This window comes from Rhamphochromis longiceps, linkage group LG16, assembly GCF_057381845.1.
Source record: "Rhamphochromis longiceps isolate RC_006_pf linkage group LG16, R_longiceps_female_GT1.1, whole genome shotgun sequence".
NCBI lineage: Eukaryota > Metazoa > Chordata > Actinopteri > Cichliformes > Cichlidae > Rhamphochromis > Rhamphochromis longiceps.
This window is the reverse complement of record NC_140572.1, coordinates 28,737,867-28,751,320: the sequence shown is the minus strand read 5'-3', so window position 1 is coordinate 28,751,320 and position 13,454 is coordinate 28,737,867. Positions and strand designations below refer to the sequence as shown.

Genomic DNA, 13,454 nt, shown 5'->3' with positions numbered 1-13,454 from the left:
CTGCATGTTTTTGGTTTTTTTCCACTGCTCTGGGACTTGTTCGAGCTTAAATATATACAACACAACTAAAATCACACGCTACTATTAACATAACAAGAATAAACAGATTCATAAGCTGGTTTTCCTTCAAGTTTGTGTACTATTCTTATTATTATGCAGTATAGTCATCACTTCCCCATTATGCCCAAGACAACAAAAGGCGGCAAAAGTCTTAATATACCAAAGAGTTTGATAAATAAGTCATAGAAAGACAGTAATTACAAACAGCTGCAGCCATTTAGTTCCACACAGACATCAAGGGAGAGATGGAAGGAGTACTGGGTAATTTTGCCTGAGTAAAAATGGACCAAAATAAAAGCAAAGAATTTAAAACATAGGCCTATGTTGAGTAAAGGCTACTATATTTAATGTATCTTTGTATGTTTTAGCCTTCCAAGGTGAGCCACATTGGATATTCATGCCCCAGTCCTCAACAGTATACTATATTTCTTGTCTAAATTGACTAGTGATAAATTACAAATATACAATACTTCTTGATTACTTAAATTCATCAGGAATGAGAACAAAGTAAATCCTGCTTTTAGGAATTTTAAGTGACACAGATCAATTAAACAAACGCTTATATAGAATAATGAATAATAAAAATAATTGCCAAAAATACAGAGGTAAAACTCAGGGGGAAAAAAAAATTAGTTATCGCTAGAAATTTGCGAAAGTCTATTAAGGCTGTAAAAAACGACTAACATTTAAACCTGCAACATTAAATCAGATGAACTTCTTTAAAAGATCACCTCTAAGGAATTTCTTTACTGTCTCTACAGCTTTAATCCTCTTTTGGCTCATTTGTTTGACTTTATATATACTATCCTTGTTGTCCTGATAAATCTTTAAGAATAACATTCATACTGAATGCAAAAATCACGTGCTATAGAATCAAACTACCAATACATTTTTGCAGGGGCCAGTAAAAGCTACAAAATAAATTAATAACTAAATAAATAAAAATAATATCTGATATCTTTCAGTTGACCAGAAACATTTTGGTATATACAGTATATGGTAGCTGTCTTTGATGTTTTCACAAGATTTTATGCTACAAAAAAATAAAAAAAATAAGTACACTCCATGATTCAATGGTTTGTAGAACCAACCACCTTTAGCAGGAATAACGTATGTAAGGGTTTTGTGTATGATTTTATCAGTCTCACACATCATTGCGATGGAATTTTGACCCACTCTTATTTAGTTGCATCACTTCATTAAGGTTTGTGGGCCCATTTGTGGATGCACAGCTCCACCACAGCATTTCAACTTTGCAACACTGTAAATGATTTTTTCCTCAGCCACGCTGTTGTAGATTTGCTTTAACTGTTGAAGAGATTATGTCATATTTGGCTCTAGAATATTTGGTACAGAGTGAAAGTTCATGGTTGACTGCAAGGTGCTCATATACTGTGGCTGCAAAACAAGCCCAAACCATCACCTCTCCAACACCGTGCTTAATAACTGGTATGAAACGTTTGTCCTTACATGATGTGTTTCCACCAGTTGTGGCACTGGATGGCAGACATTTCCACTTTGGTCTCATCTGTACTCCCATACGGAAAAGAAATAGTAAAAACTTATATGTGATTACTCATGAAAGTGGCCACTTTCATGAGTAAATCATATAAGGCTTACATGATTTACTCATGAAAGTGGCCACTTTCGCATTACTTTCATACATTGTTTTAGTAAGTATCCAAAACATACAAGTTTCATTATAGAATTTTTCAAGGGATCTTATATCTGTTTTCACACTTATATGCTTTTCATACAAGTTTCACACAAGACAGATACAAACTTTATAAGATTTATATATATATCTTTTCCATATGGGCTTGTTCAGATGCAACTTTTTAAACCTAAGCTGCAGTGCCACCACGCTCAATTTAAAGAAAGCTTTCTCCTAGCGACGCTTCCAACCACGTCAAACTTATTCAGTCTTTTTCTAATTGTACTGTCAAATATTTCTGCAATCTGACAGATGTAGCTCTTAGCTTTTTTGCAGTTACTTTGAGCATTACACGGTCTGATCTGACCTTGGGTTGAATGTGCTGAGATGTCAACTCTTGGGAAGACTGGGGCATTGTGTTACTACACACCTGAATGCTCCAGACCTGCAAACTGTCAAATCGACTGCTTTAACAGAGGTGGTCACACTTATCCTATACTTGCTCCTATCCAGTATTACTGTATGTATATACAGCCATATGAAATACAAATCAAGTTCACACTGCTACGTATTGAACTGAGGAAACATCAAGAACAAAAAAAACTTTATTTGGCTAGCAGACAGGAGCTGCAGTCAGATATTCTGTAGGCCTATGTTGATTCCACGTGACACCAATTTGTAGCAGACAGACATGATAAATTGTTTGAATAACATTATTGATTATTGCAGTTTTAAGAAACAGGAGAAGTTGATGTCTTCCTCATGGCTGGCTTTTTTTTTTTCTCCACAGCTTCAGCTGGATCAGCAGCCACATGAATTATGCAGGAGACTTCTTCTTCTTCTTCTTTTTTTAATAATACATTTTTTCTGTATGAAATGTGATGTGAGGTAGAGGTGCTGCCTCAGTAACTATTCTAATCAACAAAAACAACCTCCCCAGAATGACAGAGAGGCCAGGCTAACTGAAAGGATAATGCAGGCTGTGACTGAATAAGTTTGGGGTGAAAACGCAGACAGTGCAGTAGAGGAGAAAGTGTTGGCGCTTGCTTCCGCAAGTGTGTGTGGGTTCATGTGATCACATATGAGCCTTCTTCTCTTTGAAGACTTAACATAATCCGGGTTGCCAGATTAGAGCAGGTGTCAGAGGGCTGTGAGCCACCGGTTGCCAGACTGGGTTTCGGCTAAGTGAAGTCTGTGGGATCCTGGACACTGATAGACAGAGCAGATAACTGTAACAGTGGCAGAGAGGACAAGAAGGGGATTTGGAAAGCTACTGTTGACCTCTGCTGATGAGGTCAAGCTGTTCATTAAAGAAATCGTGGCATGTGCCTTTATCAGTCTTTTCCAGTCCTGTCCTCTGATCCCCTTTATCCGCCTATCCTTCTGTCTCACCGGCTTTCATGTTGTAAGGAGGCCACACACACACACACAATACCGGCTATCACACACAAAGACCTTGGCTTCTTCCACTGTTCTCTGCCCTGTCGAACATTGTTAGAGTACATATTCACACACGCATATTCAAAAGCACTTTACCCACCCACACACCTCAGTAAAACAACCTTGCTTAGAGCCCTAATCAAAGCATCAGTGTAATTCAAACCACTCCTCTCTTACCCTAACATCCCTCACAGTCACCTCACTGCAGTGCACCGCTCTGCTGAAGAGGCTACAAAGGGCACAAAAGGAAGGATGGATTAAAGAAAATATGAAGAAAATGATTAAAAAACATTGCAGCAGTGTAGTGCAAAACTCTTCAACTAGGCTACATCTGTGTAATCATGACACCTTCATTCTCATAGAAGCTCCCACTCTTCAAATCTAGCATAAGCAGAAAGCAAACATAGATGTAAATTTAGTAAGCTTTTAGGCCAGCCAGGTGTTAAACAGTCATCATACAGCAAGTCCTCTACAACCTTACATCTATGAGAGGCGTATGACTGAAAGCTCCCATCTTTTCCAGGCAGCTGAAGTACATTTGGAGCTTTTTTGAAACTGAAAGAGAGTGAAAGTTCCTCCTACACAGGGCAGCGGGACTGCAGATATGATAGCTTGTGATGGAGTCAAAAAACACTCCAACTGCTGTTGTGACTGCTATTAGACAAATTCAGGTAAAAAAAGTCTTCTTGTACTACAATTCAAAAACTCTTGCACCTAGTTTGTGCGTGCCATCTTAAACAAAGTACCCTCCTACAAACATAGATCACATAGAACTACCAAAATCCAAAATATGCTTTAAATGTCAGCTGTTAAACTTGGACTTTGCGGACTTTTGCATTTAAATGAAACCAACAATAAAGGTATTCACTGCACATCTAACATAAAAAAAAGAAAATGTAAAATAATATCTGTGAAGTTCATGGTTGCAGTCCTCTGGCAACCGGGATGAAGAGTTCAAGTACAAGTTGCAGTTTCTAAAAGTTCCAATAATTTTTCCCAGTCAAAATGAATTTGAAGCACAGCGGAAACACGTCCATGTCTTTGATCTGAATTAAAGCTTTCTGATGAAACTATGAGTGTAAGAGATTGAGAAATGCATTAGAAAATATCAGGTCAAAGGTCAGGTTTAGATAATAAAAACGTCCTGGGTCCACACATTCCATCCAGAGGCTTTAAAGGCATTTAAAGCATGTGCTTCTAAAGCTGGGTAGAAGCTAAGGACAATAATGTTAAGGAAACTAAAAACACCACCTGCATGTTAAATCCGCTCACATTGACTTCTGAGTCAGTGCTGAGTGAATTTAAGCAATTATGGTGTGTGTTTTGTTTTGTCTTTGCACTTTGTTAAATCTTCATAAACTATTGGGTCACATACTATTGGGTCCTGAGGGGTTACTTAATCTCAAACATAAAGACCCTGCACACCACCGCTATACCCACACGTGTCATTTATTTTTCAAAAATAAATAAATCACTTGGATATCCGGAGACCAATAACGCCAGGTATCTAATTCATTGTCAGCCCCATTAAAAGGAATTGCAGGAAATCTTTGATGAAAATCATTAACTTGGAGTATTTTGATTGAGCTCGCGTCCAAAGACATCAAACACTTTATATGGAACAGACATTTTTGTCCACTGAACCCAAATCCTTCCTAATGTCAAATGCCTTCTTGGTGGGACACTAGTCAGTTGCAGTAATGTGAGAGGTATATTGTAGTATACATTTACACTACATATGCTCAGGGTGTTATGGCTCACACCCTCCGCACACCAGATCTCTGCTGATCTAGAAAGCTAAGTATAGGTGTGGCTCATGTTATATTACTTGAATGGAAAAGTGCCCATTAATACCAGTCCCTGTAGGCTTGGGGTGCTTTGGCTCAGGAGTGTCTGAGTTGTGAACCACAGCCCACCAAGCCGGTTGGTTGTCTACAAATGGAAATGTTGGTGGTTTGATCCTCGGGTTTTCTAGTTTATGTAATGAAGGATCATTGGCCAAGATATTGCATCCACTTTGTGCCTGTCATAGTAGGGAAGTGCTTAAGGCATTGAATACAGCACTTGTGAATGAGACTTTTAGTTAGAAGTACTTTGTTTATTTAGCTAGAGTAGAAAGGTGTTATATAAAAAGTATCAGTCTACTTAAGAGAAACAGTCAAATGCATCTTTACATATTAAAAACTGTGTAATTGTGTGAAAGATAATCAGTTTATCAGGCAATTGGTGACAAATGCATAAAAAAACAAGGTGCAAAAGATGAGATTTGCAGCCATAGAAACATTGTACTTCTCTTTATACCTGTGATTTTTCACACAGATAACCCACTGGAACAGTATCAATGTCTCTCTGCAGAGATATTCTGACGATGTGTGTTGTTCGGCATATTTTAAATGATATCTCATCTTCCTCCCTCTATGACAGTCCGCCTTTTACTTCAATTCAGTCTGACTGTGAACACTTTTGATTTCCAATCTGATCGGACAGCGTGTCTTAATAATTCAATCTGGGAGCCTATATCACTGCTACCAGCAAATGTGACTGAGAAAATCTTCACCATCTTTAAAACTAAAATACAAAAATACATTTTTTAAACAGTTATTTTGCTGTCAAGGTGTCAGAATCTTAATAATGCACTCTTGCTTAGCTTGCTTCATTTCCACCTCCTATTTTGGACAAAACAGGTCATCAATGTTGTAGATGTTTTAAATCCAAATTCAAATTTTGGTATTTGTCTTTAGAACTCTGTGGGTGTTGTAAATTATCCAGACTCTGTGTGTTACCAAAGATTATTTCTTAGAAAAATAATAGCTGTCTTGATCTGTTCTTTATTTGATTTAATTAATTTGTATCAATGGAGATCAATCCATTGTTTTACTACCAGGAGCTATTATATTGTTGTCATTTGCATGTGAATGGAACCACAGGTTCGTATTGTTGGATTACTATAAATATTATCAAAAGACGCAAAACTCCTTTTTAAAAATGGTTTCCATAAATGTTTGCGAAATCAACATCAATATTAAATATATTGCAAACAGAAGATTAATTTGTGATGTTGAATATTTCACTTTTTGTGAGCAATTCTACTTATTTTTTTTGATCAGTATCTTCATAGTGAAACTGAAAATTATTTAGCTTCCAAATCTAGCTTCTGAAATAGAGTCTTGAAAGTGTTGTTGCTTTTCTTTTCTGTCTTGCAGAGTTACACACCTGTGCATCTGCCCACATAGTATACTTGAATGTGCATCTTTAACGTTAGGGCAGACTAATGATTTACCTTTTTTCCTTCTTCCTTTGCATGTGTGTCTGTCTGTGTTTCTTTTTCCTCAAATATATTTGGTGCTTTGATTGAATTATTAGGTTACCTAATGTAATGTGATAAATTGGCAAAACTGATTAGAAATTTAGTTTGTTCAAAAACTCCTCATTATCAATTTAATACATAATTGAAACTAAAAATTGCTTAATTATTTAAATCACTATAAAGGCAAAACCTTCTACACAAATTCACATTTTGTTCTTAAAATAAGTGCGCACAAACGATATATAACCCTATAATTCGTTGATATGTCCTTCCCTTCCCTGGGTTTTAGTGGTATTCTGTGTCCAAAGGTAATTGCTGAAGCAAATGTAGTGAAAGGCTGTGCCAATGCCCTGTGGAAATATTGAGCACATACATTACTGTAAGGAATTTTGAAGCTTACAGTTATACTTAAATGGATCATTACAGTCATACTTAAATGGATCAGAGCCGTCCCTAACAGTATTAGCTGCACTTGTACTTTTCCTGTCATGACAAGCCAAATTGTCTGCTATTAAAGACGCCTGGTTACCTTTCGACATACTTCACTAACGGTAACAAGTGAAATATTCCTCCTCCTTAACTATTTGTAGGCTGAATCCTGTAGCCTGAAGCCTGAGATGACATTTTGTAAATGTTCAGATCACTTAGGGCTCTGCGCATCAACATATAAAAATATCAAAGATGTGAAAATGTTTTTGCACCTAAATGTTTCAAATCATTAAACAAATTTGAATATTAGACAAACAGAATTGGTCCTAGCACAGAACCCTGTGGAACTCCATAATTAACCTTAGTGTGTAAAGAGGACTCTCTATTTACATGAACAAATTGTAGTCTATTAAATATATATGACGGATAAATAGGGCACAAACCATGACTTTGGTCAGCGCACTTATCAAAACTCCCCACTTGCCACCGTGGACATTGTTGCTGCAAAACTTTACACGAACGTCTTTTGGGGCTTCTACACTGCACTGATATCTGCACAATGAAACCAAATAATCTAACCAATAGGAAGAATGAATTATGTGATTACCATATCTACCTTTGAAGCACAGACAACACCACCCAACTAAAGTGATATTTCCACTTAATGCACAGACAAGAGTGGATGTCAGTTGAAACTAACCATGCAGTGAAATATTCACTCTGAGTAAAACCAGGATAAGTATATCCATCTTACCTTCCAGTGATGAGGAGGAAGAGAGTGAGGATGACAAGAAGAGTAAAACCACCAACCGCTGCTGTGACGATCACTAACACCTGGCCTTGATCAGAAGCCATGTTGGAGGCTGAAGGTAAAAGAAATAGTAGGAAAGAAAATGAGATGAGAAGGAAAATATGTAGCTGGGCAGAGACATTATGTGGGGAAGAGTAAAATAACATCATCATGTTAGAAACATGGAAAGCGGAGTAAGAGCACTTAAAAAAGATAAAAATAAACATGGACAAATCAGAGGGAAGTGAGAGGATTTCAGCAAAACAATCATTCAACATCATCTTCATTATTTCTTATCATCAGTGTAGTATGCATAGACCATGTAAGCTCTCTTGATAGGTAGATATTAGGAGACATGTTTGATCTGCTCTTCATAATGGAAGAAAACCCTCAGTTAACTTTCACACGGGAATGATTCATTTGCCTGCTGCTGTTTAATTAATATTATTCATTCATGAAATTGTGATTTAGTCCATGAACATTTGGTTAAATTGGACCCATTTGATATTCATGATTTTCCCTTTTCTGTGTCTTGTCACAAGGCTAACGAATCCCAGATAATTGAAAGATGATTGCTATTACCAAACTTATTTCTATAATATTTCATGCTTAATGAATATGAATTGGAGATCTGGGTGCGTGGTCGCTAGCCCAAAGAGCGAGCCTCATGTGGGTTAATACATTAAGTGCGTGTGTGTGAATAGAGCCAAGAGCACATATGTGAACGGAGGTTGTCGAGAATATGTGTGTTTTGGTTGATAAAAATAATTACAGTCTATTTAGGGGATGGTAGAGTGAAAGTGGTCACATGACACAAGGCAATTTTCCTAGTCCTAAGCTTCACATCACTAACTAAACAGATGTGTTGGACTGATGCTGCTGTAATGAGGTGTGCACAGGGAGAGAGGGGTGGCAGAGGAGGGGATGAAAAATGCAAGGTGAGGAAAGGGATGACAGAAGTGACAGACAGATACACAGACGGATGGAAAACCTATTGCGGTGACAGTAACTGACAGGCAGACAGACAGACTGACACAGAAGGAGAAAGCGACAGGGGCCAAAACTGCTTTTTTTTTTCTTTCAGATAAAAGGCCAGGCAGTACAAAGGCTTGGCCAAGCACTCTCTGATCCACAGATAAAGCAAAGCTCTGCAGCTTTGGAAGGGAGAGGGCCACTATGAAGCCAAATCACCCCTCAACAATACCTGACCCAACATAAAAGGGCATCTGGACCTTTGTATTTTATGAGTAGACTTGCAATAAAGCACCTACTCACACATACACACTGGGAGAAAACATTGATTCAGAGTACACCAAACATCAAGGCTGTTTTGTCAGACTCCCCTGTTGATTGTATTCAGTTTTTCGATCGCCGTTGCAAGTGACATTCTGACCTTTTAGGCATTCAGGGGTTGTGGTTTCAACCTATATGAAATTCACACTGCAGAGATGCCAAATGTTCACATTGTAGTTAAATCCATGTCTACTCCATCGTGTGTTTTCTATCCAGGTGTAGTGGCCCTGTGTTTGGGATCACTGTCATTTTGAAAAATGAAGCCACTGCCAATCAGATGGTTTCCAGATGGTATTCCACGGTGGATCAAAATTTGATTCACTTTATTTTTCTGTGCTTATTATTTCATCAATTTGAACAATTTAACAAAATCACGACAGAGCCTTCTCTGTGTTTTATAGATGGCTGTAGACATTCACTGTTATCTCTCTGATGACCTCCTCTGTGCATAATGATGATGATTTTCAGTCCCCTTCTTGTGTAAGTTAGCATACCTTAGCTAGTCTCCTCAGTTTCTTTTTCTTAAGACTGGCTTCTTGAGAGCCAGCCTTTTACTGAGACCATTTTTGATGAGGCTTTAGTGATCAATAGATGGATCAAGGAGATGTTGCACAGCATGCTGAGATATGCCAAGTTTTTAGCTAGTAGCTCTTAGGGAAACACCTCTCAAGACTCAAGACTTTTGCACCGCACTGTATATACATAGGAAATAAGAAGGCATTTAAAGATCGAGTATTGTAAAGAGATTTTGCTGCTGTTATTCCACGTTTAAACACAAAAATCAAACTTGACCTGGAACTATAATAACTGTAACTACAGGCTGATTGGAGGGGAAAAGAATATAATATATTTATAAAGCAACAACAAAAAATGCTCATGTTGTTGTACTGAACTGACAAATAAAAACTGTACTTCTGACACCAACATTTCCGATACATATAACTGTGCCTAATTGGGAACCAGGCGACTTCTAATTAGTAGCTGTGAGATATGAAAGTGGTGGTGTTATGTGTGGAAACTTGAAGGTGGTCTCACATCCAGGTTTATTATTTGCTGTGGCGCCTCTGATGTAGGGTGCCTTAGGTGCTGCTTGAGGCTACATGAACTACACTTGAACCTGAGCTGCTGGTTGCAACTAGCATCTTGAATCGCCGACTTACCGTCTTGAAGATGAGCAAAAACAACACATTATTTAGAGTTGAAAATATATTTTTCAATATTAAACCTGATTTTCTCAGACTGAATGACAAATTATTATTGTCATGAAAAAACCCTATTTTTTGGCCTTACTGCAGTACAACAAATAAGTACTGTAGATTGTCTGAGGTACTTACAGTCTCCTGTAGTTTCGTATTCATATTTAGGAGAGTAGGAGCTGTATCCGGCAGCTGTTCGGGTGCGCACGCTGAAGACGTACCAAGTTGCTGGTTTTAAACCCGAGACAATCACACTGGGGGCTTTGGTGCGTGTCGATGAGTAGCTCAGCAGCTCGTGTTCCTGTGGGGCAGAACAGAGGGATGATCAAAAGTCTCAGCATTGCGGAGAATATTTTGACCAAGTTTTAAAAGATACATTTGTCATTGATATTTTTTCAAGCAGTGACAAATACTACCTTCCAGCCACATTGTAGTGATGGAGAGCTTGTAAGCTCTTTTGATCACTTTTAGGAACAAATATTACAGGCAGTAAATCATTCGTATGACACATTTGTACTGCTGAGATGTTCTACAAAGTTGCCTTTTCTTGTTAAATTAATGTTGTGAGCTTAATAATTCACCGGAAACATGACATATTCCTCTTGAGAAGTGATATATCTGCCCTTTGAATCATATGCTGAGTATTTTAGTACCTTCTCATAATATTTGACCTCGTAATCAATGATCGGGAGTGCTGTCTGTTCAGGTTGCTGCCAGGAGAGTGCAATGCTGTTTGGAGAAGCCCAGTCCTTCTTTAAAGCCCCGACCAGAGACGGACCTGGTTTGCAAACACACAGACAGGTATCATTTTCAGTATGTTTACCCTCTTGGCATTGTTGAGAAACTGCTGCTGAAGACACTACATGCTATTGTACACAAAGTGCACAAAGAGTGTGTAACTATGAAGTGCAATGTGCCAAGACTCAGCAGCAGAAAATAATTTAATTAGCAAGCTTACTCTTTCACATGAATCACCATTCCCCTCCAATAAGTCTGTATTTCTAACAGTCCAATCTAGAATTTTGTTTTCTGTGCGGTCTCTTTGTGTGGTATATTTGAGAGCTATTTAGCCAGAATTACATACGATTTTATAGACTGTATTATCTATAGCCATAAAATCACATTAAAGAATTAAAGAATCAGCTAAACAAACAATAGAATTAAGCAGACCATTGAGGTATTCTTGATGTCTTTACTGTGTTTTTGTTCTCACCTGGATTGTTTATTCATACACCGAACTAATGACTGAAATCATAATGGACTACACCAGAAATAAGTAAGTAATGCACAGAGTAAGTACACAAAAGTTTTGTTTTTCGGGAGCCCATACTTTTAAAAGTACTGATTCACATCAGCAACAGCTGTAGTTTATTCCAGTAAACAAGAATCTCGCTGAAACATCAAAGAACTGTCACATTCCCTAGAAAATCTTGGGGAACTGGGGAAGTAACAGTGAACACATCCGGAGTGAAAAAGTAAACAAGGCAAAAACTGAAAAAGAGCTTAATTTCTTTAATTAATAATTAAGTGTATAAGGCACTTTAGCTGCCTTAAAGGAAGAAATACTACAAAAACCTAGAAGTTAGTCAAAAGAATAATAGGTCAAAAATGTTAAATGATCAAAACACTCTCTGCTCCACTGAGCAGTAAACAATCACAAGCACACAGCTCAGACAGTAAAGAGAGTAACACTCTGATACTCAGGTGCTCCCATCCTGACCTTAACTACTCCTAGGCCTAATTACTGAATGGAGTCAGCTGAACAGGGCAGTACCTAAGGCAAGGACGAGAACAAAACACAGGCTGTATCCCCTTTACGTCACAGCGGCGCGCCGAAGGCTGTCCCAATTCAAAGGCTGCTCGAAATGCGGCCCTGAAATGCGTCCTTCATTTCCCTGAATTTTTAAGCTTGTGGCAGTGTAGACTTCGTGGCCCAACATATCCCAGAATGCATAGCGCAGCGGTGGGTGTGGATAATTTTGCCGGAAAAAAAACGGCGGATGAGGGGCGCCCGAAGAGTAAACTTTAAGTAAGTACTGAATATAATGTCACTTATTTATGTGCAAATGTTTAATAACGAAGAACATTAAACATTACTGTTGGCCACATGTCGGCAAAGTTATGTGACATTAGTGACGTTTGTACTAACTTGGTTTTAAAGCCTTTACTTTAAAATATACGCCGTTCAATAGCTGAGCTTAATCAGAGAATGATCAAAGCTCATGTAGAAACAAACAAACAAATGAACAAAAGATTTTCTCCTTCATTTCTGTCAATCAAAGCTGTATGACACGTTTCCAGTTGTTAGTATTATGGTTGCTAGGCAACCTGGACAGCGCAACGGAGGCTAGACCGTTCCATTTCACAAGCCTCGCACTTCCGGCCTTAGCGGTCTTTGAGTATGCGGCCCTTGAGGATCGTTGAGGCTGCGTACTTTAAGGCTGCAGACCCTGAATTGGGATACAGCCACACTCACAGACTCAGCAACCATCAGAGGTGATAAACACTACAGTTCCTTGAATGGCCACCAAAGGCTGACTCCAAGGGTCTGCTCCCATCTCATAACACTGAGAGAGCAGAAATAAACGTTTATGGGCTGGCACCAACCCCCCCCCCAAAAAAAAAAACAAACAAAAAAAAACAACCAACAACTAGTCACCAGCCCACCATGGTATTATAGGAAAAGGCATAAAGCCTTTATAATAAACTTAAACCTACACCACATTCCCTATTCTGGTATTCTAAATAGTACTTAGCAAAAATATAAAACAACCTAATTTATAATTACATATACCCAGTGTTGGGGAGTAACGGAATACATGTACCGCCGTTACGTATTTAAAATACAAAATATGAGTAACTGTACAGGGAGTGCAGAATTATTAGGCAAGTTGTATTTTTGAGGAATAATTTTATTATTGAACAACAACCATGTTCTCAATGAACCCAAACTCATTAATATCAAAGCTGAATGTTTGTGGAAGTAGTTTTTAGTTTGTTTTTAGTTTTAGCTATTTTAGGGGGATATCTGTGTGTGCAGGTGACTATTACTGTGCATAATTATTAGGCAACTTAACAAAAAACAAATATATACCCATTTCAATTATTTATTTTTACCAGTGAAACCAATATAACATCTCCACATTCACAAATATACATTTCTGACATTCAAAAACAAAAAAACAAATCAGCGACCAATATAGCCACCTTTCTTTGCAAGGACACTCAAAAGCCTGCCATCCATGGATTCTGTCAGTGTTTTGATCTGTTCACCATCAACATTGC

The 13,454-nt window shown here is 38.0% G+C and overlaps 1 protein-coding gene across 1 annotated transcript in view; it reads right to left on the bottom strand.

Annotated features, from left to right (window-relative positions):
- LOC146651332 (ephrin type-A receptor 6-like) overlaps positions 1-13,454 on the bottom strand; it is a 191,870-nt gene that overhangs the window by 23,835 nt on the left and 154,581 nt on the right. The window contains exons 6-8 of the mRNA XM_085383465.1: positions 10,823-10,947; positions 10,308-10,470; positions 7,645-7,753 (exon numbers count right to left, since the gene is read on the bottom strand). Coding sequence (XP_085239591.1) covers positions 7,645-7,753; positions 10,308-10,470; positions 10,823-10,947 — 397 coding nt within the window. The remainder of the gene's footprint in view (positions 1-7,644; positions 7,754-10,307; positions 10,471-10,822; positions 10,948-13,454) is intronic.